At 40.2% G+C, this 26,663-nt stretch overlaps 1 protein-coding gene across 3 annotated transcripts in view; it reads left to right on the top strand.

The window, feature by feature from the left end:
- The first annotated feature begins 719 nt into the window (after nt 1–719).
- BTBD19 (BTB domain containing 19) overlaps nt 720–26,663 on the top strand; it is a 64,935-nt gene continuing 38,991 nt past the window's right edge. For 2 of the 3 annotated variants that reach the window (XM_072997560.2, XM_020783335.3), the window contains exons 1-3: nt 896–7,303; nt 15,151–15,358; nt 18,312–18,365. In XM_072997560.2, the coding sequence (XP_072853661.2) occupies nt 7,215–7,303; nt 15,151–15,358; nt 18,312–18,365 (351 nt within the window). In that variant the 5' untranslated portion in view covers nt 896–7,214. Of the gene's footprint in view, nt 823–895; nt 7,304–15,150; nt 15,359–18,311; nt 18,366–26,663 lie in introns of those variants that run through there. The other variant, XM_078392843.1, reaches the window with a different exon arrangement.

Below are 26,663 nucleotides of genomic sequence, written 5' to 3'. Positions count from 1 at the left end.
TTAATCCTTGATACCCACACCTGAATACAATCAGTACAATGACTCAGGTAAAATCAGCCATTTTACATTTGACTCTACAACATTAATATTTAATACATTTTCATATCAAAATCTCAACAGAGATCTATCCTGGAACTTTCCTGTATCATGATTTTCCTCCAATCTTGTGCTGAGTGGAGAAGAGCCTGAACCCAACATCTCTGTTTTTAAAATAAAAGATTTGTTGCAGTACCTTTGGATGAGCAGTCAGTTCTTTCAGTTACTTGATACCTTACCTCATACTTACTTGTTGAGTCACTTCCTTCCAATGTTTTAATCACTTTCTCCTTGATTGCCCTTATTCCTTATATGGCTTCTTATATCTTGCTTTGGCATGTGAGTGTGCTGTTCATATGCTCCGATTTGCCTTTTCTTGTGACTTTTGAATCCCAAATTGCCTGTCAAACACCTTGATGAACAAATGTGATCCTGTCTTGACATGTAAACTTAACCTAGCAACTCTGTAGATTCTCTCATATTTTCACAACCACTCCTTTGCCTTCTCTTTTATGTTGAACTTTCACTTCTTGTCCTTAATTGTCCCGGTGTATAAATGTTTCTTGTCTGTCTGACAAACCTGCTGATCTCTAGTCAGTCTCTTGTAGACTTGTTATCTCCCTGTCCTATCAGCAGCATCCCAACTGTTCCCCACCTTGCTGACACATTTGCTCCATTGAAGACATTGTTTGATTTTCAACTGTATTTGTTTGGTTGCCCTTTGCTTCTCCTGTGACTTACTATGAATTTAGGGCTTTCACAGAAGGAAAGAAAACGGCATTCGAGGTACTGTATATACATTTGTAAGTTAGCTGTTTTGTTGTTGTTACTATGTGACACAGAGATTCTCCATGCATATTATTCTGCTTTAACTTTTTTTTTTTTGCATGCTTGGAAAAGTGGTAAATGAAGTTCTCCTGACAAGTCCCTAAGCCTTTAGATCTATCAGTTTGAGAACTGCTTCCTACACAACAGACTTCCTTGATTGCTAATTCCATCTCTCCACCTTTTGCTCAGCCAGACTGACTAAATAAACTCCAGATGGCTTTTTTAAAATATATCTTCATTCTTTTCAAATGCAGACTGGGGAGTGAATTCTTTTTGTTTTCCCCCCTTCCACATATGTACCTCAGGATTTTATTTCTTCCCCCTCTTCTAGTTATTTTAATGTCTATATGACATTCCAACCATTATATAAATAATTAGATAAAATATGAGGGGGCACTAGATGGCTGCTTTTGGACAGAGGATTTTTTGTGAGAGGAATTGTTACTTCTATCTTATGATCTAATAATAATTCAACAAACCACAATGAAGACTTGACCACACAGAGAAATTGTCCCATGTTGATTCAGATTTGTTTGTGTACCATACCTCTCGCAGGCTGTGCTGGTGAAACTATTGTTGTCATTTACACCATATTTAATTATTCCATGGAGGTGTGTAGTAAGAGTCCACACCAAAACTGAAATCACTGATATTCTCACCTAGTTCAGGGAGGGCAAAATATTGGGATTTTCTGGAATCTCCTCTGCAAGATGATCAGCTGAAAACTAGAATAAATAGTTCCTAGACAGGTGGTTTTCTTTTTTAAGGTAAGAAAGACAGTTCAAATCTTTTTCCCACCTAATTCCAACACCCAAGAAAACAGTTTACTTTCAAATTGGAACCAGATGGAGAAGTAATGATATAGAATAACCTCATTTCTGAATGGGCAGCTGGTTGAGGGTGTAGTTAGACTATTGAAATAAACTGAGAGCTGGATCAGAATTTTTGAAGTCAGTTTAAAGTCATGTGGGTTTTGGGTCACTGTGTGCATCCTCTGGGAACAACCTTTAACCCACTGTGGTGTGATTTTTAATATTTCTTTTCTAATTTTTTACTTTGACAAAGGTGAGCATACATGCAAATACGATTCAAAATAAATCACAATCAAGTTAAAATAAACAAGCCACTTGTGGGTGTTTAAAAAAACTTGCTTTCCAAATAAAACAGCATGCTTCCTGTCCAAAAAAGTGGACTTAGCTCTATGTTATGTAAACAGATATTTTAAAATCCATTTCAAGCTTGCTAAACCTGATGCAAACCTAGGAATATTTCAACATGTAACAGTGCCCTGAGATGCAGAAAGCTGTCAGTTTGCCAGGAAAGTAGGGGAGAAAGAGGGACGTGGATGGGTCTTGGTCTTAGAAATACTTAATGCACCACTGGCATTTTTCTTCTCTCTTGATGAGGAAAGCAAATGATCAATTTTTAGAACTGCACGCTGCAAGTATTTTAAGCTGGAGGGGACTAGTAGAATGTGTTTTTATAGAACTCTTCTATGTGTGGAATATTAGAATATTAAGACCTATGTCAATAAGAATAAAAGAAAATTTTTATAAGTTAGTGTGGAGATGATACTTAACTACAGTGAAACTTAATCAACTAGATGATAATTGTTCAAATATGTGCTGGGAATCTGTGTGTGTGTGTGTTTGTGTAAATATATTTCAGCAATTGGTTTTTAAAGGAGTAACTGAAATAAGCAACTTAAATTTAGCCGTATGCCTAAAACAGCACTTTTATCAATATTTGAAAGGGAGATAGATACGTGCAGGAGGATATTGGGTTATGCATCCCTCAGTCTTGAGAGACTACGGTAACATGCTCTGTACGGAGGACTGGAAACAGCATCTAGTGTGGCTGAGAAGGCCAATTTGAGAGTGACAATCCCTTCCACACTGAAGACAAATACAATCTGTCTCCTGTCCAGGTCCCTGATTTTGCTGCTTTGGGGACTTCCTCTTTGCCTTGGTCTGCTGGACAAGTGTCTCTTGAAAATGGGAGAGGACATGATGCACCGCCTGCCTCCAGGCTGAACGCTCAGATGTCAAGATCTCTTGAGGTCCATTCCTAAGGCCTTCAGATCCCACTTGCAGATATCCTTGTATCGCGGCTGTGGTCTCCCTCTGGGGCGATTTCCCTGCACTAATTCTCCATACAGGAAATCTTTTGGAATCTGACCATCAGCCATTCTCACGACATGCCCAAGCCAACATAGACGCCACTGTTTCAGTAATGTATACATTACTGGACCATAAAGAAAGCTGACCGCCGAAGAATTGATGCCTTTGAATTGTGGTGCTGGATGAGACTCTTGAGAGTTCCCTGGACTGCAAAGAGAACAAACCTATCAATTCTAAAGGAAATCAACCCCGAGTGCTCATTGGAAGGACAGATCCTGAAGCTGAGGCTCCAGTACTTTGGCCATCTCATGAGAAGAGAAGACTCCTTGGAAAAGACTTTGATGTTGGGAAAGTGTGAAGGCAAGAGGAGAAGGGGACGACCGAGGATGAGATGGTTGGACAGTGTCATCGAAGCAACCAAGATGAATTTGACACAACTCCGGGAGGCGGTGGAAGATAGGAGGGCCTGGCGTGCTCTGGTCCATGGGATCACGAAGAGTCGGACACGACTAAATGACTGAACAAAAAAAAAAATACATACTAAAAATTCCAGCTCATTCTAGGACTACTTCACTTGGAACTTTATCCTGCCAGGTGACAAAGGAGGAGGATATAACTAGTTCGTAATCTGTTAACAGCTTGATTATTGCTAGGAATTGAAAATCAGTTCACAAAATATTGTTAAGTGGTTTGGAGAAGTTTGGGATATAGCAACTAATGATAAACATCCATATAACATAAAAATTAAGAAGGGGATAACTAGTAAAATTGTGTTTGCAGAGTAATTGGGATAATTTATTAATTGTGTACTGGTAAAGGGAAAGGGACAAAGTGCTACACACACAAGTATATATTATTTTGGGATGAAAAGGGGCCCCCAGAAGGGTACGTGGTGTTTTTTAAAAAAATCAAATGAAGTTATTGTCATTGTATTTATATACATAGTATGCACATACAATGAAATTCACAATTTGCATAGTTATTCCCTGGTGTGTGGTTCGGTGCACAGTTTATGTAGCTGTTTTTTCTCTCTTTAGTTTTGTTTAATAAATATTTAATATTTATTATTTGTTGTAGTTTTTTAAATACAATTTCTAAATAAAATTGAAAAATAATTTCTCCCACAACTAGCACATATGTGTTTGTATATGTATCCCATATATGTCTGAATGTATGTATGTAATCCGTGCATCTGGTGAGCCTTAAGCAAAAACAAGCCACTCTCTTCTCCACCTCTCCCCTTCATGCTTCCCAACTTCTTCACTTTTTGACAAGCGATATAGTGCTGATTTGAAGTATCAAACTGTGGCCCTTTTCACTTTTTCAACAAGCTGCAAAGTAGAATGTCACAGGCTTCCATCCTGGAGCCCAACAGGCTGGGTTTTCAACACACAGCCAACACTTGGCAGGCAATTCTTCACCCTGACATCTCTGGCAGAGGATTGGATGGCAGCAGGGGTGGGGGTGGATGGGGAGGGCATGATCATGAGACATGCCACTGGGTCCCACAGAACCAACTGGCAAGAGAAGCAGAGGAAAACCTCTATGACTCCTGCCAGCACGAGAGCAGGGGCAGGAGACTGGCTGGTGGATGGGCAAGCAGGGTGGGAGAAGAGACAAAGGCCAAGGGAAGGACATCCAGAAGGTATGGGGGGAGGGAGAAGGAGTGGAGGGGAGTCTGAGAGCATACCTCTGTTACTGCTCCTTTGGACCAATACAAGCAATCAAGTGTGGTAGAAAATGATGCAAATGGAATTGTGACCAACCCCCCCCCCCAAAAAAAAACAATAGATGCTGCTCACCAATCAAAATGCACTGAATGTCATTCTGGGCTTCAGCACAATTAGCTATAAGTCATGCAGTTCCTGGGAAATACTTTGAATATAACAAGGACAGCTGCAGAACAAACAGCATGTAATTTTGCAGTGTCCTGAAACCCTGATATCTAAGTGAAGAAGCTTTGTTTTAAAAGATTCCCAGTGTCACTACCAGCCTCATTCTAAAAGTAAACCTAAGGGGAACACAGGGGTTTGTATAACAGTATAATCCTATCTATGGCTCCCTGCTCAGATACCTGTAGTACTTCCTCCCTTTCTTTTCTTTTCTTTTTTTAGAAGAAACAGGAAAGTAAATGTGGAGGGTCCATTTGTGGTCAGGTAATTCCTGACTCATCTGGACTAGTTTCTTTAAATGCATTAAAACTTTGTCTGACAAGTATACTGCTTTGTTGCTAGGTAGATAGTTATACAAAAGGAAAAAAATGCATCATACACTATTTCTGGGGAGACAAAGCCTGTACTTCAGTTTTAATTAGCTGTCAGCAGCATGAACTTTGGGACTGAAACTTTATATTATTTGATTAAAGAGTCTTCTGACCTAGGAGAGTGTTTGTGTGGAGATATCCAAGGAGAATATTGTTTCAGTTTTATGGAGCCAATATATGACAGCTCCTCAGCTAACTAAGGGGAGGTTTAGATGACTGTCACATAAAATACTTGTCTGACAGTGGAGCTGGGAGAGAGGGAGAGAATATTACCCATGCCAGAAGGCTCTTGTCAAGATTCAGGCCAAACTCAGACTAGCTTAGTTTAATAGATGGATTTATAACAGGTATTCTCCAGTGGACAAGCAGGGATTACACAAACCAGACTGATCAATTCTGAATTAAAGCCTCAGAGAAATATCAATAGTGAGATATTTCTAGAGGTAAAAAAAGAACAGCATAGCCTAATATGAGGGCCACCTATATTAAATTCTGTATTCTCCTTTGGCACTGTTGCCAGATGGAGGGTGCCACCTACCAGGCATTACAAGGCAATAGGAAGCTATTCCATCTTTCTGCAATTAATAATTTTCCCTTGGTGATGAAGGAGCAGGGGAATAGCAAGGGAGGATTCTGAATAGAAAACTTCTGAGCCATGCAAAATTCAGTGAACATGGCAGGATGATGATGTGGTGAAAAATCTTTTCTGAAACTACTCTGGGTGTGTTGAAACTGGCAAACTATATTGGGAGACCTGGTTGGACAACAAGCTGGACAGTCCCAGGGCATCCCCAGAAGAAGGGGATGATAAACCACTTCTGAAGGCTCTCTACCAAGAAAGGGTCACTGTAAGTCCAAGTTGAATTAATAGCACATACTGTAATTATACATTATATTGGGAGAGCAAAATGGTCTGATTAGTCCTCATGCCATGAGCACATAACTCTTCTTCTTTCTAGCTCCCAGTGGCACTGAAAGGGGAATGGAAGTAGCCACGTACTTCACACACAGACCATGGTAACACTCTTGTAAACATTGCTATCATAGTGTGGGACACAATGACATAAAAACACCAATCACATTGATTGGGTAACGTAAGAATGGGCCCTTGGAGAAGGAAATGGGAAGGTAGATTCTAAGGGGCTTTGAGCTATTTGAGTGTCTGCCAGATATGTGTGGTGAGATATGTTGTTATGATTTTGTATTGTATTTTATTTTCTTCTCTCTCCCCGACTCCCCACTCCAAGTCTTCTCTGCCAAGCCCTAGACAGGAAGGTGGAAACAGAATATGTAACTTAGTACTGTAATATGACGCGACCTGATCATTTAACAGGCTGCTACACAGAGAGAGACCCTTCCTATGAAACCGAAGCAATTGTTTATATGTGACTTCAGGAAATTATGCAAAGGTTTTGGCAACTCTGCCATTGGCAAAGCAGAAACCCTGATAACTCTGCACAGTGATGCTGTCATTTTAATTTCAGTGACTGAAGAGTTGGCAACCATGTGATCAACGCCAACTGTTGAGCTGGTTCGGAAACCCACCTAGCCAATTTCTTCATGCAAAGGTTCTACTTTCCTGCTGCCTGATGTCACTTCTTATAAAGATCCTCTCCTTCCCCCCCCCTTCCTTCAACACCCTTCCTTCTTTTTGCTTTTTCAGCCCGTTCTGCAGCCTCATTCCTTGTTTTAGCACAAGCCGTTCTCTTCAGGATTTTTGTAGTCCCTCCCACCAGCAGCTGGATTTTAGGGCCTGGGCAGCTGCCTGTTGCCTGGCAATAAGCAGTGTTGCTTCCCCCTTCTCTGGCCTTCCTCTGCATTCCTGCCTTGCAGCTGAGCCGTGACTTCTCTTAGCTATATCTTTATTACACAGAGCAAGTCAAGGCCAAAGCAGCCCTCATTGAACGGCCTGAACTTGCCTTTTCCTCTCGAGCTGGGTCTCCCATTGCGGAACCTACTCCTTACCTATGGCCTCATCTTGCTCCACTCGCCTTCTAGGGGATTCAGCTGCCTTTGCCGCTGCCCTCCGAACTCTCATCAACAACCCAGAGTTCAGGTGAGCCAGCTAAGAAAGCCTGGGGATTATAGCATGGCCGGGAGCAAAGGCCTCAGTTGAATCAACATAGGTAGAGATCAGGAGGAAGTTTGGGAATTGATGTTTCAGTTTCCTTTCGGAGCTAAGATAATTCTGAGGTAACAAGGAATGATCCATCCCATATCCCAGTGCTGCTGTGAATAAGAAGATATGCAGGTCATACAGCACACAGCAGGAGTGTGTATATAATAGAGATGATTTCTTGACACTGAAGTTGCTGCTTTATACAATTCTCCCTCCCTAATAGATGTGATTTCACTTAATCAATAATGATTTTACTTAATCAGTCTATCAGACTATTAACAGATTTGTAAAACAGTACAGAAATGCATGTATTTGCTGATTGGTAATATATAGCTTGGTCATATATTTAAGCCTCTATTCTGGAGGTAATGTGAGGAAGAAATAGTTATCTGTAAAAATTAGCAAAGAAGGGGATTTTTTCCCTCTGTAGTGCTATTTATTTTGTAAACAGTTTTTCAAGGCTAAGGTAAAGGTAAAGGTTCCCCTTGACAATTTTTTGTCCAGTCGTGTTCGACTCTAGGGGGCGGTGCTCATCCCCGTTTCCAAGCCATAGAGCCAGCGTTTGTCCAAAGACAATATTCCGTAGTGTGACTTAGACACAGAATGCTGTTACCTTCCCACTGAGGTGGTCCCTATTTATCTACTTGCATTTGCATGCTTTCAAACCGCTAGGTTGGCGGGAGCTGGGACAAGCGACAGGCGCTCACTCCGTCGCGTGGATTCGATCTTACGACTGCTTGGTCTTCTGACCCTGCAGCACAGGCTTCTGCGGTTTAGCCCGCAGTGAGAGGTACTAAAAACAGCAACACTTTAAAGTGATTACTGTAGCTACTTCCACTGTTTGTCAAATCAGGCTTCTCTAGGTATGGCGGTCTGCCTTCTCCATTTCTTTTATGTTTACTGGAATTAGCGAGTGTCAGCCAATGGATCCTCAGACTTGCTTCCTGTTTGGCAGTTCAGCAGAAGAATGGAGGACCAGCCTGTATCAAAACATTTAAGAACAGATGAAGAGCCCTGCTGGATCAGACAACAGGCCCATCTAGTCCAGCTTCCTGTATACTTTTTTTTTATAATTTTTTAATTTTATTTTCAAAACTATTGGGTAATGGGGAAGGAATACAAAAGGCAAAGGGCAGTGGGGGGGAATGGAAAAAGGGTTTTGAGAATAAGAAAACATCAAATGCATAATCATTCAATCTTACATATCAAGTATATAAACATCTAATCTATTCATGTTCCAATAAAGGTTCATCTTTCTTCTTCTTTTTCTTCTTCTTCTTTTGACTATTTTGTCTATGTATTAACCTCTTTAGCTTTCAACTTATACGTATAATACAGCTTAAATCTATGTTATTCCCACAGCATCAGAACACCAAAGCCAATTGTGAAATATATCCCCTCTTTCACCCTCCTTTTTTCTTGAGAATACACTCAGCAGACCCAAAATAATATAAATCCTGCTCTCCCCTCCCCTTTCCTCCCTGTGCTTGTTTTGTTTCTGCGACTCTTTTTTCTTCCATATTTTAAAAGGGGAAACAATATCATTCAAAGTTTGCTTTTCAACCTCAATTTCCTTATCTGCTATCGCTACATCTCTTACTGGGTGGTCCTCCATCCCTTGTATATTGTCTGATATCTTCATCAATACAACCGGTTCTGAGATCTCTTTTTGGTGTAATTTAACCTCTGCTACCTTCCCTCCCCTAGAGCCTCCAATCACGTCTTCCATCTGGTCAATATAATAATTTACCTGCATGAATTTTTGCAACAGTGACATCTGAAAAGAGGTTTTCCAGTCTAGCCACCGATCTGTAATTTTCTCAGGGGGAGGTTCCATTTTCTGTTTCCACTATTTTCACTTAAAATTCCCTCTCCCCTTTACCCCAGTACACATCCAATATTTCTAATATTTCACCTTGCAACTATACCATATTAGCAATAAGATAGCAGGTACATTCAAGTAAGAGATGGAATCTAAAACATACATCTCTCAAGTGTCTTTGTAGTCCAGTTCTTTTACACGTCGCTAATATCTTCAGACCGGTTGCTTCTTCTTTTCCCTTCTTTTCTCTTCTCCAAGTTTGTTTTAACCTTCACCCGGCAAGACTCTATTATTAGAATGTCATTTGTCAAGATCCCAGTTCAGTTCAAACCACATAGCCCCCAGTTCACAGCTCACAGTCCGTTTCTTCCTTTTACTTCCAAAGACTTCCTTCTCCTCCCCCGAACAGGGAGATCCAGCAATCAGAGTCCCGGCAATATATTATCCACGGAAAGCAGAGTCCCACACAGTCTAAAAATATATAACCACAGAGGAAAAGGGGTCCAAAGTGAACAGCTTATTTTTTCAAGGCCCGTCAGTTGATTCTTCAAGAGTTATTTTTCCTCCTTTAATGGAGACACGAGCTATTTCTGCCTGGCTGTTCCTTTAGAAATAACTCGACCTTCAGCTTGGGTAAAGCTGGAATGCTAGGAGTGCCGCTCCTTATCTCATTTGGTCATAAATTTGCACACAATCACTTGTTCTTCATTTAATGAGGTTTTTCATAGAACAAGGGCTTCCACTTACTTTGATGTATACTTTCGCCGTGCTTCTGTTTTCTTATTCTCGGCGAACGGAGCTGTCTTTGGCTAGTTGCCAAAAATGGCGCCCGTCTTCGTCTGTGCTGATGTGAATTTCCAGAAGAAAGACAAATCGAGTTGCTGCCCAATCTTCTAACTTCTGTGGCTCACCAGCTGCTGCAGAAGGGTCTCTCCTGACTCTTCCTTGCCCCCCCCCCCCATTTCTGGAAGGGTCCCAGACCGAAGTGGTTCTAGCTTTCCCCGGGAGCTATTCCCGAGAGCTGCTAGCTTCACCAAGATGAAGCTCCTCCTCCAGCTTCCTGTATCTCACAGTAGCCCCATCAAGATGCCTCTGGGAGCACATGAGACTACTAGATACCTGTCTCCTGATAACCCTTCCCTGTATCTGGCATTTTGAGGTCCCTTCCTTTTAAGCCTGGATATTATACATCTCCATGATGACGTGCTTGTATTCAGAATTTAAGTTCTGATCTGTCACTTTTGGACAAGTAAAAGCTTAGAAGTCAAGGCATGAGTTTCTTAGTATTTTGCCTTTGCTCTTCACTTCTGCAGATTCTTATTTTGTAATGCTTTACAATGTTGCATAATCTAATACAGAGATGTAACAATGAATGATTGCATGATGAATAAACCATTCCAGGCTCCTTTGCCACACATTGGCACAGGGCAAAAGGCATATTTCTCTGGGCTGATCTTATAGTGGGGACTAACTGAACATAGAGGATCAGGCCCCTGTACCATTGTTAGACTTGATGGCTTTCAGATCCTTTTAACACCACCATTCTATGGTTCTGATTGAATCACACATATCCGCTTTCACTGCCATTATGATGTTCTATTTTGTTTTTTTAAAGCCACCTTTCTTTAAGAATGAGTGCTGTGCAAGAGTTTCCTTACATGTTCCCTCCCACCTTGGAAATCTGGAAGGTGTTTTTATGTGGATTCTATTTTGCTGATTGAAGTGTTGTTGATGAGATACTGTATTTATTTAGCTGTACAAGGAGGCTATTTAAATCCTTGCTTATAACTCTTACAGAGTCCTAATTTTGTTTGCATTGCTGTTGATTTTTTTCTTCTAACATAAGGATGCAGATGTCTTTGTGAAGGAGAATACTGCATTTTCTTAGTGATCAAATAGCAGTATGTTGTTGCTGAGAAAATGCGATTTTTGTTTCCAAGTGATCACATCCATTATGTGTGGAAGCATTGCATGGGACTATTACATAAGTAATAGGATTCTGGTCATTACTTAATCAGTTTAATTACAGACTGGGTGCCTGCCCCTTACAAAATGACATATATTGGGTAGGTGATATCTTTATTAAGTTAACCAAAATGGGACAAAAATTGCACAAAAGCACACAAAAAAGTGGAAGGTTTTGAGAGAACACTCTCTTCACCAGGCAAAATGTAAAAAATAAGTGATGCAGGAGAAAGGAAAGGGGGAAATTTGGGGGGGTGGAATCTGTCCCTTAAATTCTTGTCTCCTTTTTGTTAGAAAAGTAATTCAGAAGAGATTTTATTGTTGTTTAGTCGCTAAGTCGTGGCCTTCTCTTTGTGACCCCATGGACCAGAGCACGCCAGGCCCTTCTGTCTTCCACTGCCTCCCAGAGTTTGGTCAAATTCATGTTGGTAGCTTCAATGACACTGTCCATCCATCTTGTCTTCTGTCATCCCCTTCTCCTCTTGCTTTTCCCTGACACCCAGGATGTCAATGTTTATTCTTGCCATCTCCTCTTTGACCACATCCAGCTTCCCAAGGTTCATAGATCTTACATTCCAGGTTCTTATGCAGTATTTTTCTTTGCCACATCGGACTTTCCTTTCATTTCCAGGAGCATCCGCAGCTGAGCATCCTTTTGGCTTTGGCCTAACCACTTCATTAGCTCGTGGAGTGACTTGTCCTTGTCCTCCACTCTTCCTCAGTAGCATGTTGGACACCTTCTGACCTGAGGGGCTCATCTTCCACTGTCATATCTATTAGCCTTTTTTTCTGTCCATGGAGTTTTCTTGGCAAAGCTACTGGAGTGGCTTGCCAGTTCCTGCTCCAAGTGGATCGCATTTAGTCAGAACTCTCCACTACAACCTTCTCCATCTTGGGTGTCCCTGCACGGCATAGCCCAGAGCTTCTCTGAATTACTCAAGCCCTTTCTCCATGACAAGGCAGCAATCCGTGAAGGGGGATCAGAAGAGATACTGCAGACAAAAATAAGAGTCTCATCAGGTGATACCATGGTATCAGATTTCACTCTGTGGTATCCCATAGACTCACTTTCAGTTGGACAGTTAGAAACCTTTGACTACTACCTCAGACAATACCCCCCAATACTGCCACTACTTACTGTATGCTCATATGGCTACTTTTAATTTTATTTGTAAATATACTTTTGCCCCATTTTTGGGGACTTCACCTTTTTCTGTGTTTAGCGTGCTCCCCATCTTGAGCCCTGGAAGACATGTATCCCTTTATTAATTTTGAAGTAATAAGTATGCTCCCCTTGCCTGTCCCTTTCAATATGTGGGAGTTTGGTGTTATACAGCTGTGATAACTTGGAGCTGGAAAATGGCTCAAGAAAGTTTAATGATCTAACGGCAGTCCCTGCTGTTGTGCTGATACAGAACTGTTGTTATTTCCAATCACAATAACGTTGAGAAAAGTGGAAGGCAGGAGGAAAAGGGGAAGGCCAAATACGAGATGGACTAATTCCCTAAAGGAAGCCATAGCCTTGAGTTTGCAGGAGCTGAGCAGGGCTGTTGATGATGGGACATGTTAGAGACTGCTCATTCGGAGGATCATCATAAGATGGAGGCAACCTGACAGCACGTAACAACAACAACGAAGAACTGTTTTGTTTCAGTGGAATTGACCTTTCATAAAGAAATCCTAATGTTTAGGGGGTTTTGGCCCCCAGAAGTGAGAAAGTCATTTTGTTGTGGAAGTGCTGAGTCAAATACAGAAGAGCCACTTTTACTAGTAGCTAGGTTTGCACATGCTTGCAATCTTGTTAGACTGATAGGAAAATCCTCCTACACATGCTCTTTAATGCTCTGTAATAGCGGTGGGTCCTTTTAGTAAGTCTGACAGCTTTCAAATACAGCATGAGGTAATTTACAACACTGTTTGGAATGCAGAAGTGAGCCATCATCATGAGACTGTACCCATGACCACCGAGGTTCATGTTAATTTCTCAGTTATCTACTCCCAGTGCTTACTGTTGTGGATCCAGTGCCATGTGCTGACTTTATTCATCATTTATTTATTTCTCTCCCAACTTTCTCTCCAAAAGTGCCAAAGACAGCTTAATTAGCTATGTACCATCAAATCAATTCTGATTTATCATGTCCCTGTCTCCCAGAGTTATTCTAGATACAAAGTTCTCAGAGCTGGTGTATAAGTACTTCCTCCTTGACTCTGCTGCTTGCCAAGGCTGCACAGGTGGCAGGGCAGGTAACTCCATCAGCCACACCTATTGTTGCTGGTCTTGGCTGGCCTCTCTTCTGGGATTTGAACCCACAGCTCGTGTGCTTCAAACCATTGTAATTCCTGCAGCCTACAGTAACTGAATATACAGAGAATGAAAAGAAACATAAGTCACTGTAGTTTTGTTGAAACAACTAGCTACGCAATAGTTATTTCAGAGGAATGGTCTGAACAGGAGTTTTCAGAATGTCTGTTCCTGTAACTGACTTCACATATGATGCCCATACAGAATAGAGATGCCCCGCCATACCCTTCCCTTCCTGTCATGCATCAGAAGTCATACCAATGTGTGTGGTTTGCATTTTTTTTCTTACAAAAGGAACCTCCAGCACTATTACCATTTTTACTTAAGATATGAGAGTGCTTAAATGCATTTAGTTGTCAAAGTCTCTACTTCCCTTGCTCAGCCAGTGAAGCTCACTGAGGGGGTTGGATGGCCACTAATATGTCACCAAAAAAATCACCAAAAAAAGAGGATAGCTCTTCAAAGGGAGGGCCATCTTCGCTAAAGAAAGATATACCAGCACCCTAGCTGCAGAGTGGTTTGGAAATGACTAAAGGATTTTTACAACTAAAATGGCCATCAAGTGTATCATTCAATTATAATTAAACATGTGCCAATATTTGAAAAGCACTAATTCATAACAATCACACACCAGTTTAAAACAGACCATAAAACTGAGATTCATTTTGAGACACTGTTACTAATCCACATTAACAGAACAATCCTATAGTCACATCCAAAAGGGGTGGGAGGGAAGAGATGCTTCTGCTACAGTAGCAGAACAGAGGATGCAACGGCTTCCCTCAATTCATTGGCCTCATTAGCACAGCCAACAATTACCTTCTCTTGACTGCTGCTGCTGGTAGTCCGTAGCCATCTCTACAGTAAAGGGTTCAAATCCTCTTGTGATCTTCATAGCCACTGCTTTGGAGCAGGAAAAAAATGGGAGGAAGGAGAATCCATAGGCCTAAGCACTCAAGTATGTCCCTATACAAGAGACCTGCTTTTTGGGGCAAGGACAGAGGGTTCAAAAGCCTATATTAAGAAACAGGCAAGGTGACGATCTACAAGATGAAGCAAGGGTAGTATCTCAGGCACACACCGTCCTCAGCTCTCCTTCTGCAATACATTGACAGTACTGGCGTACCTTATAAAATTTTCTCAGAAATATTGACATACTGGATGTGACAGACCCAGTCATGTATACCCTTCAAAGATTCAACCTCAACACAGTTTGGCATTTGCAGGCATTACATAGTTACAAAATAAAAACAAAACTGATGTAGTTGTGTGAAAATGTTGCTGCTGAATTTCCAGGACTTCACTTACACTTGTTGGCAGCTTTCAAAATTTACCAATGTAGCGTGTTTCAGTCTGCATTCTCATGAATTCTTTCCTTGGAGTAAGTTCTGTTGAGCCCAATGGGCCTCACTTGCACATGCTGCATGTCACTTTACTCCACCTCCATTAATTTGGTCAATCTCCTGAAAATTCAGTTTAATTCAGTTTGTCACTACTTAATGTGGTAGCAAATTTAGTTAAACTTTACACTGTGTGGATTGTAGAGAAGCTACGTCTATATATCTGTCCTGAATCTGTCTTGCTTCTCAACAGAAGGCACTTAAAGAAAGGAAAGATAAGGGCAAGGGACTTAAAAGTTATATGTGGTGAACTCTGATGGCATTAATAAGATCCCTGTTGTCTTTCTTTCCACAGTGATGTTACATTTTTGGTTGGCAAAGAGCAGCAGGAAGTTTTTGCTCACCGGTGCCTCCTGTCCTCCCGCTGCCCAGCATTCCATGCCATGCTGAGCCATCCGCAGGAGAGACAAACGCCACTGATCCTGAGCCATGTGCAGCCAGAGGTGTTCCTTGCAGTAATTGAGTACCTATATACAAACAGCATCACCCTTAATAACCTCATTGTAAGTATAACTGCTCATCGTAAGGGTTGGGCTTCCAGTGATGTGGCAAGATGGAGATGGAGGACACATTAGTAAACAGCATTATGAATCTGTTTATGAGAATGATGGAATAACTGAATTGTTCCAAAGCCGATTTCCGAGTGAATTCAAAAAGCTTACCAGCTTCAGTAAAATATGAACATCCACTTTTTCCTCTAATCTCACATTTTCAGGTGATTTTTAGTGCAGACAAGGCAGGTTTTAACACTTGTTAATTATACACAGTGTTTTCAATATGTACATATTTTGCCATTTTGGTGGATCTTTGTATTTTCTTCTTTTGTGAATCACAAAAGAAAATATGGTGTTTGGGTTGTTGTTGCTGCTACTAGGATCATACTTCAGAAATCCAATAATCCCCATTATTATCATAATCATCTTATTATTATAATTATAAACTGCATTGATGATTTCCAATAAAAGTTTAGCAAAAGTCACCCGTAATGCTGATTATGATTTTTTTTAATGCTTGCCATAACGACTTTGAATCCAGAATCAACTAAGTATGCATAGTTAATAAATGGCTATTTACAAAGCTATTCTCAGCCACATAAAAAGTCTGTAGCTTATAGCTTGAGCGGTATAATGCAGCTTCAGCTTGGATTAATATACAAAGCCTGTTCCAGTAACACAGAAAGGATATTTGTAAGCTAAGCAGCACTGGTGTCTTGTACTCAGTTCAATCTCTCCTCTACACAGCCTTACACAATCCTTAACAATGAACGCCTATCTTTTCCACAGTCAGCCTCTACCTTTAAGCTACAAATGGAGAGGGTGTGAGGAAAAGGAGGGTTTTGGGTGTCTGTGGTTTAAGCAGTTATCATCACCAGCTTCCAGATAATGAGATTTTGGATAGCTTTTTGTTAATATAAAAATGGATAGAACTGGCAGAGACGTGATTCAAGAAAGGCAGTGGAATTACTTACAAGTCAGTGGTTGCATTGTACATTAGACTGTAACATTAACCCCACCCCACCCCCTTAAAAATCATGAGGAAAGAAACTGGAATTTTTGTGTCAATCATCTTTCCAAATTTATTTCCAGATGTCTGTTCTCTATTTCATGTTTTAATTTAGATTAGTATTTAGGATAAGTCTTCTTTTGTTTGCTTAGCCAGTATGATTGCATAAATACAGGCAGTTGTAACTTCCCCCCTTCCCCCACATTTACACCAAAGGCATGGTGTCTCCCAGCTGCTAATTTGAAGACCTTTTTTTAAACAAGGAAAGTCCAATTTGAATGGAATTACTTAAAATTCTTTCTGAGCTGTTTTTAATTAATTAATTAAAAATATTTATATGCCACCTTTCTCCTAAAAAGAATCCAAGGCCGGCTTACAATATTAAAAGGAACAATATTGAAAGCTAGAACAATAAATTATTGCAATGTTTAAAAATAATTAAGCAAACATCATTTTAAAAACCTGCAGATAAAAATAGTATTAAAAGCACATTAAAAGCAAAAGAAATACAACAACCTTTAAGGTGTTTTTAAAGAGTAGAAACCACTTTGATCATGCTCGTTGACTTCAAAATGGCCCTAGATATTTTATTTATTTATTTATTTATTTATTTATTTCATTTATATCCCGCCTATCTGGTCGGGTCAGGACCACTCTGACCACTCTGATAAACATTTAAGCACACTGTATAAATATGGCAGGTTTCTCAGACCTTTTGTTTGAGGGTGGGGAAGTGTTGTCAACTTCTACAGCTTTAGTCATGCTCTTTGGGGATTATGGGAGTTGTAGTTTGATTCATATGGAGGATAATAGGTGTTGAACTGCTTATTTTATTTTCTCTACTTTTTAACCTTTTAGTGTGGACTTTTATAAGAATGGTGTTGGAAGGTGGTTCATAAATATAGCAAATAAGTACATATATTGTACCATTGGACAAAAAAAGAATTTTGGAATCATATAGTATTTTGTGGATCAGTAGATAGCTGAGGGTTTTTGAGTCTTTAATATGTGTACAGTTTTCATAACACCACCATTCTGTGACTCAACAGTTCTGATGGATGCCATCTCCAAGGACAATCTCATTTATTTGCTATTTATGTGCTTAAAGCATTTGCTCATTGCCTTTCTGCCTATTTAGGTTCCCAAAGCAAATTGCAATAGACTAATATATTCAAGATCTGATTAAAAAGTTTCAAAACAAATAACAATCACAATCAGATCTAAAATGATGAAAAACAGATCTTAAACATTTTTTTAAAAGATATAAAATGTTCTCTAATAGCCAATTTAAAAAACCACACACTCACAATCCTACATATCAAGGACCTTTGGGACACACATTTTTGTCCCCTGGAGGAAGCTCAAGAGAGATGGAGCCAAGCTTAATATCTTTTGGAAAGGAGTTTCACAAACGCTAATTGAATTCCAGCCTTATCGGACAGTTGTGTCTTGACATCTGATTGCTTCCCTTGCTTGTCTGTTACTATTAAATATTTGGGGCTGAATTCAAACTAACCCAAAATATTCAGATTGAAATAGGTAAGCTTTACAGGGTTTAAAAAAATGTCCTTTGTAGGGATACAAATTCAAGAAATCCACTGACCACGTTGCCTTGGGGATTCTGGAAGTCATTTGTCCAAACCCTGGAAAAGAATGTAGGCCTTATGATGATGGTGGTGGTGAGTGAAGAGGCATAAATAGGTTGTTGTTTTTTCCATTTTTAACATTGAGTATTACCCCAAGGAAACCAATATTTTCAGCTCATCTGAAAAATAAGTTAAACACATGGAAGCCCTAAAGTTTAACAAAATAATTTAAAATGTCCAAGTACGCTGAAGATTAAAGAGTGGATATGGTGCCTTTCAAGCATATGTTATCCCCTGTGGGACAAAAAACACCAGCTACAAAGGTCTTACAGTACAGTCATGATGCCTGGGTTTGTCTCCCATGTAGGCCCTGGAGGTTTTGACTTCATCTGTGGAATATGGGCTGGATGATCTGAGAAAGGTAAGGATGATGTCTTTATGGCATCTGTTGATTCTGTACGGTATGTATCTGTAATATACAACTTTATGCATGTATAACACAAAATGGGTATTGAAAATTATTTTGATGTTCCTGTCTGTTGATACAAGGTTTTAGGATGCAGCTAGGCATATCTTTGGCTACTCTGAATTGGCTTGCTGTTAACTGAACCCAGACTCCATGGTTTACCATCTCATCAGATCCCACCCAACCATACCTTCTATTGAGAGCTTTTTTTCCGTCACTGCAAAAACTGAACATTGCAAGTGTTGCTGCTGGCAGGCTAAATCTGTACCATCACAGTAACCTCTGTCCCATATCAAAATCTGACCTCTGTCCTTTCTTAAAGCAAGATAAATGTTCCATCCTACTATATTCTCCCCTCATGAGATCTGGGAAATAGTAAGCAAATTAAAGTTTTGTAACTGGGTGATGGGAAGATAAGTACTATGCATTGTTACTAATTGGCTTAAGCTGATTTGACTGAGTAGGAGTGTGCTGATGCAAAGTCAAGGTCTGTGTTTACAAGAAGCTTTTGCTGAAACTTGCAGAGGTTTCAGATTTCCAGATAATCCTTAGTGATTTGAAAACAGCCATTGATCTTAAGCAGGGCCTTCATGATACATCTAGTTTCCGCTGGTTAGTGTGTGCCACCCACTTACAGAAACTCAAGATACATCTGTCTTTGTTGCACGAATAATTAATTAGATTATTACTGTTAGCAAAAGTCTGTCTTTTCAAATATATGCTAGTTTCGAATGACTTAAGGGAATTGCCAAGCAAATATACAGAAGCCCAAAATATGATTGCATAACAATAGCTATTTACTTTGAAGAAGTGCAATCTAGTGGTGTCTTGTAAACTGCAGGTAACTCGGAGGAAGTGAAATATACTGGTGACTTCCAGGTTTGTATTGGTCATGAAAGACTTGAACCATTATGCAAGAAGGGAACCTTAGGAAGGGCAGAGTGGGCTGACACTAAACTCTGTTCCAATTATTCCAGGAACACCCACCCTGCTATGATAATTCCCTATTTCTGGATGGACTATGAGTCCCCAGTTAGTTTCCCTCTGCTTTGGAGTTCCTATAAAATAATTTATTTCTTTAAATCCTTAGCTACACACAATCATCTTCCTATCAAATTTATAGTCAGCTATAGTCTCCTTATGTTGATGCAGGTATGATTCTGTGTTTACACATAGTACATCCAGACTGGTATTTTTTACCTGTGCAAATCTTTATGGATTTTTGTGCAAAGATGGGATAAACTCTGAAGTGCATTGCATGACTGTGTACTTTCTTTATTCTGTGCTTAACACTCATTCCACCTTCAGCAGCAGCAGTATGGCATTACACTTGCAAAACAAATGGTGGACATTATAATATTGAAGTTAATGCACTTTCACTGAAATCAGTTGGCAATCTCCTTCCAGTTGCAATGGGAGACTGGCTGCAGAGTCTGATCATGGCACTTGTCAAGTATATACAGTAGCCAAGCAGGACCTTGTTGATACATTTAAAAATCTTTGTCTTCAACAAGGAGTGCACACACACTCATTGGGATGGAAGTGGGAGTATGATACTGTGTGACTTGTAAATGAGTCAGAGGTTATTACTCTTTTGTCAGGCCTTCTGATAGTCAAGAGATCTGGGCTGTTTTTAACTGATTTGTATTTATGTGACTGTAACATAAATGTATTGTGCTGGTTGTTATTGCTTTATTTTTGCATATTTTTACTATAGGGTAGAGGGGCTGGCTAGATAGCTCACTAGATGGAAGCACCAGAAGGTCAATTCGCCACAGTGGCTTGTAGGGGAAGAGCCAGCCTGTGCAGCCTTGGGCAAGGCACACAGTCTCAGAGCACCGTCAAAAGAAGAGAATTGTAAACTGCTTCTGAATACTGTACTCTAGACCTAGGACATTAAAGAAAGGGTTGCCAAAAGTTGGAATGGGCTTTTGACAAAAAAAATAATAATAACGATAACTGCTGTTGCCACTACTATTACTGGGGAGAACTCTGGAGTGCGCTGGCTGTTGCTCTGACAGACAGGACCACTGTTTCTTGTGTGCCAAGAGATGCTGCCTTGTTCTCTGTGTTTCTTTCATTTTGTGAGTATGGCAGCGGGCTGGACAACTCCTTAACTTGCCCAATGCACATTTGTGCCTTCCATGCTTGTGTTTCATGTGAGCACTGCCACCAGGACAATCACGGACCTATTGGCAGAGGCAGAGTTCCCGCAAATGCTGAGAGTATAACTGCTATTTTGTAACTGCATGTTTTCCCCTCTTTTCCTGACCTTAGTATGTACTGAAGAAAATTGCCATTTCATCAGCAAGGCAGCCATTTATCTCTCCGGATTCATTTATTTTATTCCTTTAAACAAAAAATATCCAAGTGCCAAATGGTTATGCACACTAGTACGATGCTGCTATTTCAGCAACAATGCAATGTAAAGAACGTTGACAGAGATGTCTGTCAGTTCATGACGCAGTTTGTCTTTTAAGAGAGATGGCTGCAAGGCATGATATCCTATCACAGTCTGTACTGTGGTTATCACCAGGTGTGAATATAGAGAAAAGATGTTATTTATTGAAAAGGAGGATGTGGACATCTAAAAATAGATATATAAAGGCTAAAGATAGCAGCTTAAACTGTTGGGCAGATTTCTAGTGCATGTGTGGTTCCCCTCTGCGTGTTTTAGTAATTCTGCTCACAGGAAAGACATGTTTTCCCAGATCTGAAACAACAGAGGATTGTCCAGAACTGAGTATTTTCTTGACTGCTTTCCCAGAAAGAACATACTTGTAAAAGCTCATAAAAGGATGAGAAAGCAAACTGAGAAAGAGAGGGAGAGAGGGGTTGATGAGTGAACCAGGGACATACTAGGATCTGAGGAATTGTGAGGAGGTGGGAGAGTAAACAAAAAAAACAAACCCAAATGATAGTTGTCCAGGAATTGAGCATGTTTCCAGATGCCTTCAGAAGACTTAAAAGCATGGATTCCTTGGGAACCTAGTAACCCACCATCCCACCTCTAGGTCAGGAATCTAAGAATAGGTCTTACATGATCATCAGGAATTTCCCATCTGCTGCAAATATCTGAAAATGTGGGAGTAGCGGGGAACTCCATGCTGATAGCTGCACATGTACAACAGAAAAAAGGAGCAGAAAAGGGATTAATGCCATTGTTTTAGCACTTCAGGGAATAAATACAAGTTTTGATTTTTGGGGAATTCTGAGAGGTTCAGTAGAAAAGGAAGGAATTTTAGAATAACAAGTAGAAGAGATAAACATGACAGACTTGGTTTGGAGTTTTTGCATAGTACATAAGATTGTGATGTAAATTTTAAAAAAGAAGTGTGAAAGGAGAGAAAGCCATTAGAAGTAATTTGTGGTGGAAAGCAAAACTAGAGTGAGCACATTATGAAAGACTGAAAGAAAACAGTGATTAATAAATATTAATGGATAACTATGTCACAAAAGGCACTGCTTTACCTTGGCTTTCTTCATCTGACTAGTGGACCCTCATCCAAGACTTAGGTCTGTTAAATGACCCTAGAGAGATTCTGCCAGCCAGTATTGAGAGACTGGGCTTCCTGAATCACTGATTTGATTAGGTATAAGTCAGCTTCCCATGTTCCTATATTTGCCTCCAGAATTAAACAAGCAAGGCTTTAGGTGGTTTGTTTAGTTTATATAAGGCAAAGGGATATCTGAGAATCTCCAAATGCTCTGGATGGACTCATGTCTTTTTAAAGGGAGGATAGTCCTCCATCTGAAGGGTTTCCAGAGGCTTCCATCTTTTGATGGTGCCTCTGCAGGGTTGTCCAGTCACAGTTTGATTTAAAGATAAAGAACTATACAGAGGGAGATCCAAGAATTTGAGGTTGCCCATCCATAGTAAGTACTAGACAGGAAACTCAGCAAGCACACACTCATCTGGACACTGTATGATGTAATTCTATTTAAATTTTTATTATTATTTTGTATCTGTATATATAAGCATATGCAATTTTATGCAAATCAGGATTTTTTTGGCCATCCTTTTTGGTTATGCACATCCCCTTTTTATTGTTTCTTATCAGCCACTTATTTCTTTCTCATTTCACACACATAAAGTGATTTCTGTACGTACATTCATATGCAAGCAAGACTTTATGTAAAGTGATTGACAGGGCAATATGTTGCCATAGTTTAAAGATACAGATTAAGAATAGATTGATTACCCTTAACCTGTCCTAATTAGTAAAAATGGATAGCCTGTTGGCAGCAGCTGGGCCTGTCAAGCAGAGCATCACAGAATAATTTGGAAATGAATGTAGGGCAGGATAGGTGCCTGTTGCAGAAACTGAGAAGAAATACTTTAATTGCTTTGCAGGAGAAAGAAAACAAAACAGGAAACTGGACCCAGATCCAATTACAACCCAGTCTTTTATTTATTTATTTATTTATTTATTTATTTATTTATTTATTTATTTATTTATTTATTTATTTATCTATCTATCTATCTATCTATCTATCTATCTATCTATCTATCTATCTATCTATCTATCTATCTATCTATCTATCTATCTATCTATCTATCTATCATCTATCTATCTATCTATCTATCTATCTATCTATCTATCTATCTATCTATCTATCTATCTATCTATCTATCTATCTATCTATCTATCTATCTATCTATCTATCTATCTATCTATCTATTTATTTATTTATTATAATTTTGGGGCATTTCTCCATTCTCTAACATCCATCAGAAAAGGAATCTGTGCATCTTTAAAGTAGTAAGGCTGAGATCAGGGTCCAATATTCATTGAAGGATACTGAAAGTTCGAGTTCAAAAAAGTAATTTTTCCAAGTTCTAGTATGCTACTCAAATATATTGGACAGGAAGGGCCAAATATATGTCATTTGCTTTATCAATATAGCATGCTGTTATTTATCAATATATATATAAGCTTATATATATAAGCAGGCCTTAGGTCCAATACAGAAGAAATCTGCTCCCTTGAAGTCTGCTACTGGTGTGATCATCCAGGACCGAGCACAGCAGATGGAACACTGGGTGCAGCACTACTCTGAGCTATATTCTAAAGAGAATGTAGTAACGGAAGAGGCACTAAATAACATTGAGTGCCTGCCTGTCTTGGAAGAGCTGGACAGCAAACCAACCTTAGCAGAAATAAAAGCAGCCTTGGATTCCCTCGCCTCCGGCAAGGCACCTGGAAGGGACAACATCCCTGTTGAAGTGCTGAAATGCTGTAAGGAGATCATCACCACTGAACTGTATGAAGTCTTTTGTCTCTGCTGGAGGGAAGGTGGAGTACCACAGGACATGAAGGATGCAAACATTGTCACATTATAGACTGCAATAACTACCGTGGCATCTCTCTTCTTAGCATTGTAGGGAAGCTGCTTGCCCGTGTTGTGCTGAGGAGACTCCAGGTGCTTGCAGACAGAGCCTATCCAGAATCACAGTGTGGATTTTGAGCTAATAGATCCACCATTGATATGGTATTCTCCCTCCGACAGTTGTAGGAGAAATGCAGGGAACAACAACAGCCACTCTTATTAGCCTTCATAGACCTTACGAAAGCATTTGACTTGGTTAGCAGGGATGGCCTTTTTAAAATACTTCCCAAGATTGGATGTCCACCTCATCTCCTTAACATCATCAGATCCTTCCATGAGGGAATGAAAGGCACTGTAGTTTTTGACGGCTCAACATCAGATCCCTTTGACATCCGAAGTGGAGTGAAACAGGGCTGTGTCCTCGCACCAACCCTTTTTGGCATCTTTTTTGCTGTCATGCTGAAGCATGCCTTTGAAACTGCAACAGAAGGTGTCTATCTCTGGACTAGATCAGACGGAAAGCTGTTTCATCTCTCTAGACTGAGAGCAAAAACCAAAGTCCAACTGAAATGCATGCAGGACTTCCTCTTCGCAGATGATGCAGCCATTCTTGCCCACTCTGCTGAAGACCTCCAACAATTCATGAATCGTTTCAGCAAGGCCTGCCAAGACTTTGGACTAACAATCAGCCTGAAGAAAACACAAGTCATGGGCCAGGGCATGGACTCACTTTCCTCTATTACTATCTCCACACAAGAATTGGAGGTTGTTCATGACTTTGTGTACCTTGGCTGAACCATCTCTGATACTCTCTCTCTAGATGTCGAGCTGGATAAACACATTGGCAAAGCAGCTACCATGTTCTCTAGACTCACAAAGAGAGTATGGCTCAATAAGAAGCTGACAACACATACCAAGATCCAGGTCTATAGAGCCTGTGTCCTGAGCACACTCCTGTACTGCAGTGAGTCCTGGACCCTTTGTGCACGGCAGGAACGGAAGCTGAACACGTTCCATATGCGTTGCCTCCGACGGATTTTTGGTATCACCTGGCACGACAAAGTTCCAAATAGAGTAGTCCTACATCAAGCTGGAATTTTCAGCATGTATACATTACTGAAACAATGACGTCTACGTTGGCTTGGGCACGTCGTGAGAATGGCTGATGGTCGGATTCCAAAGGATCTCCTGTATGGAGAATTAGTGCAGGGAAATCACCCCAGAGGGAGACCACAGCTGCGATACAAGGATATCTGCAAGCAGGATCTGAAGGCCTTAGGAATAGACCTCAACAGATGGGAAATCTTGACATCTGGGCGTTCAGCCTGGAGGCAGACGTTGCATCACGGCCTCTCCCAATTTGAAGAGACCCTTGTCCAGCAGGCCGAGGCAAAGAGGAAGTCACAAAAGCAGCAAAACCAGGGAGCTGGACGGGGGGCAGATTGGATTTGTCTTCAGTGTGGAAGAGATTGTCACTCTCGAATTGGCCTCCTCAGCCACACTAGACGCTGTTCCAAGTCCTCCATACAGAGCACGTTACCATCGTCTCTCGAGACAGAAGGATGCCTAACTATTTATCAAACCAAACACAGAACTAAATTATGTTAAGTCTGTTCAGGTAAAGGGGACCATAATGGGGTTTTCAAGATATGTGAGATATGTAAGGATTTGAACTCAAATTTCCTGACAGAATAGAATAAAAAATAAATAAAGAAGACAAAACCATTATGGTGCCTTAAAGACTAACCACTATATTTTAGTTTGAGCTTTTGTGGACAAGTTCAGTTCTTCAGAGATGAGAGTGGATGTGTCCACAAAAGGACACATAAAAATTAGTCTTTAAGGTGCCACAGTGGTTTTGAATTTTTTATTTTGAAAATGAACGTTGTTTTGTTTTTGCCTGACATGCCAGCACAGACTAACACAGTTACCTCTTCCAAAACGACAAATTTCCTCTAGCCACTAGATCACACTGGCTGTCAGAACTGAACTACATGGGGACATTTAGGCTCTTTCTGCCCCTTAGGAACACAGAAAGAAGGATGAGAGAGAAGGGAAGATGCATGAGTTTCTGCTGCCCTGTGATTTTAATACCAAGCTCCTAGCACTTTGTTCTGACTGATTTACAACTTAATCTGCTGGAAACTCCTGGGAACGTTTACAGCTTCCATTTTTCATCATCTCAGTGGCAAGTGAGTACAATTTAGAGAGTGGGGCAGAATGGTTAATAGTTTTTGATGTGAAAGAGAGGTTCTCCCCTGCCAGGAGAATCAAACTGTTGCAGATGTACGTATAAATGTTTATACAAAAAAGACCACTCACAGATCTTTGCACCTTACTTTGCACAAGGCCTTGGGGCATTTCTCCTTCCTCCTGAGCTTTATATGCCCCTGAGGCCCTGAAAATGCCACATTATTTTTTTCTTTTGGAGGTAACATTAACCTTTGCATGCTGGCTTTTAAATATGACTTAGAATCAACAACATGTACCGTATTTAAATGCCATTTCGAAGTCTGTGTTTTGACAGCAGACTTCAAAATCATTGGTGCTCACTTCACATTTTGAACGTTTTCTCCATCTCCATAACCTAAAATTGTGTGTGTGTTTTAAATGAAGAAATGAATTCTTTTGGTTCAACATAAATCATGAGACTAGTATTATTCTATTGCTGAACTCCAGATGCAACACATGCAACCATGCTACTTGTAAAACATTACTCATGCCCAATGAAAAACCAGCCTCTGGAAGCACAGTCAATGCTGCTAGAATGGATATTATATTTGGCTATTACAACCACAACTCTCCATTGCACCTAGAGCAAATTTAGAACTGCATTATATATTACTTTTGCCCAGATTTATGAAAGGAAGAATGTCCTTCTACATGTCCCTATGAGTACATGTGTAGCTTTTAAAGTTTGTT

Source organism: Pogona vitticeps, chromosome 4 (assembly GCF_051106095.1).
Source record: "Pogona vitticeps strain Pit_001003342236 chromosome 4, PviZW2.1, whole genome shotgun sequence".
NCBI classification, from domain to species: Eukaryota; Metazoa; Chordata; class Lepidosauria; order Squamata; family Agamidae; genus Pogona; species Pogona vitticeps.
Note: the sequence above shows the minus strand (reverse complement) of the source record. Positions and strands in the feature narration are given on the sequence as shown.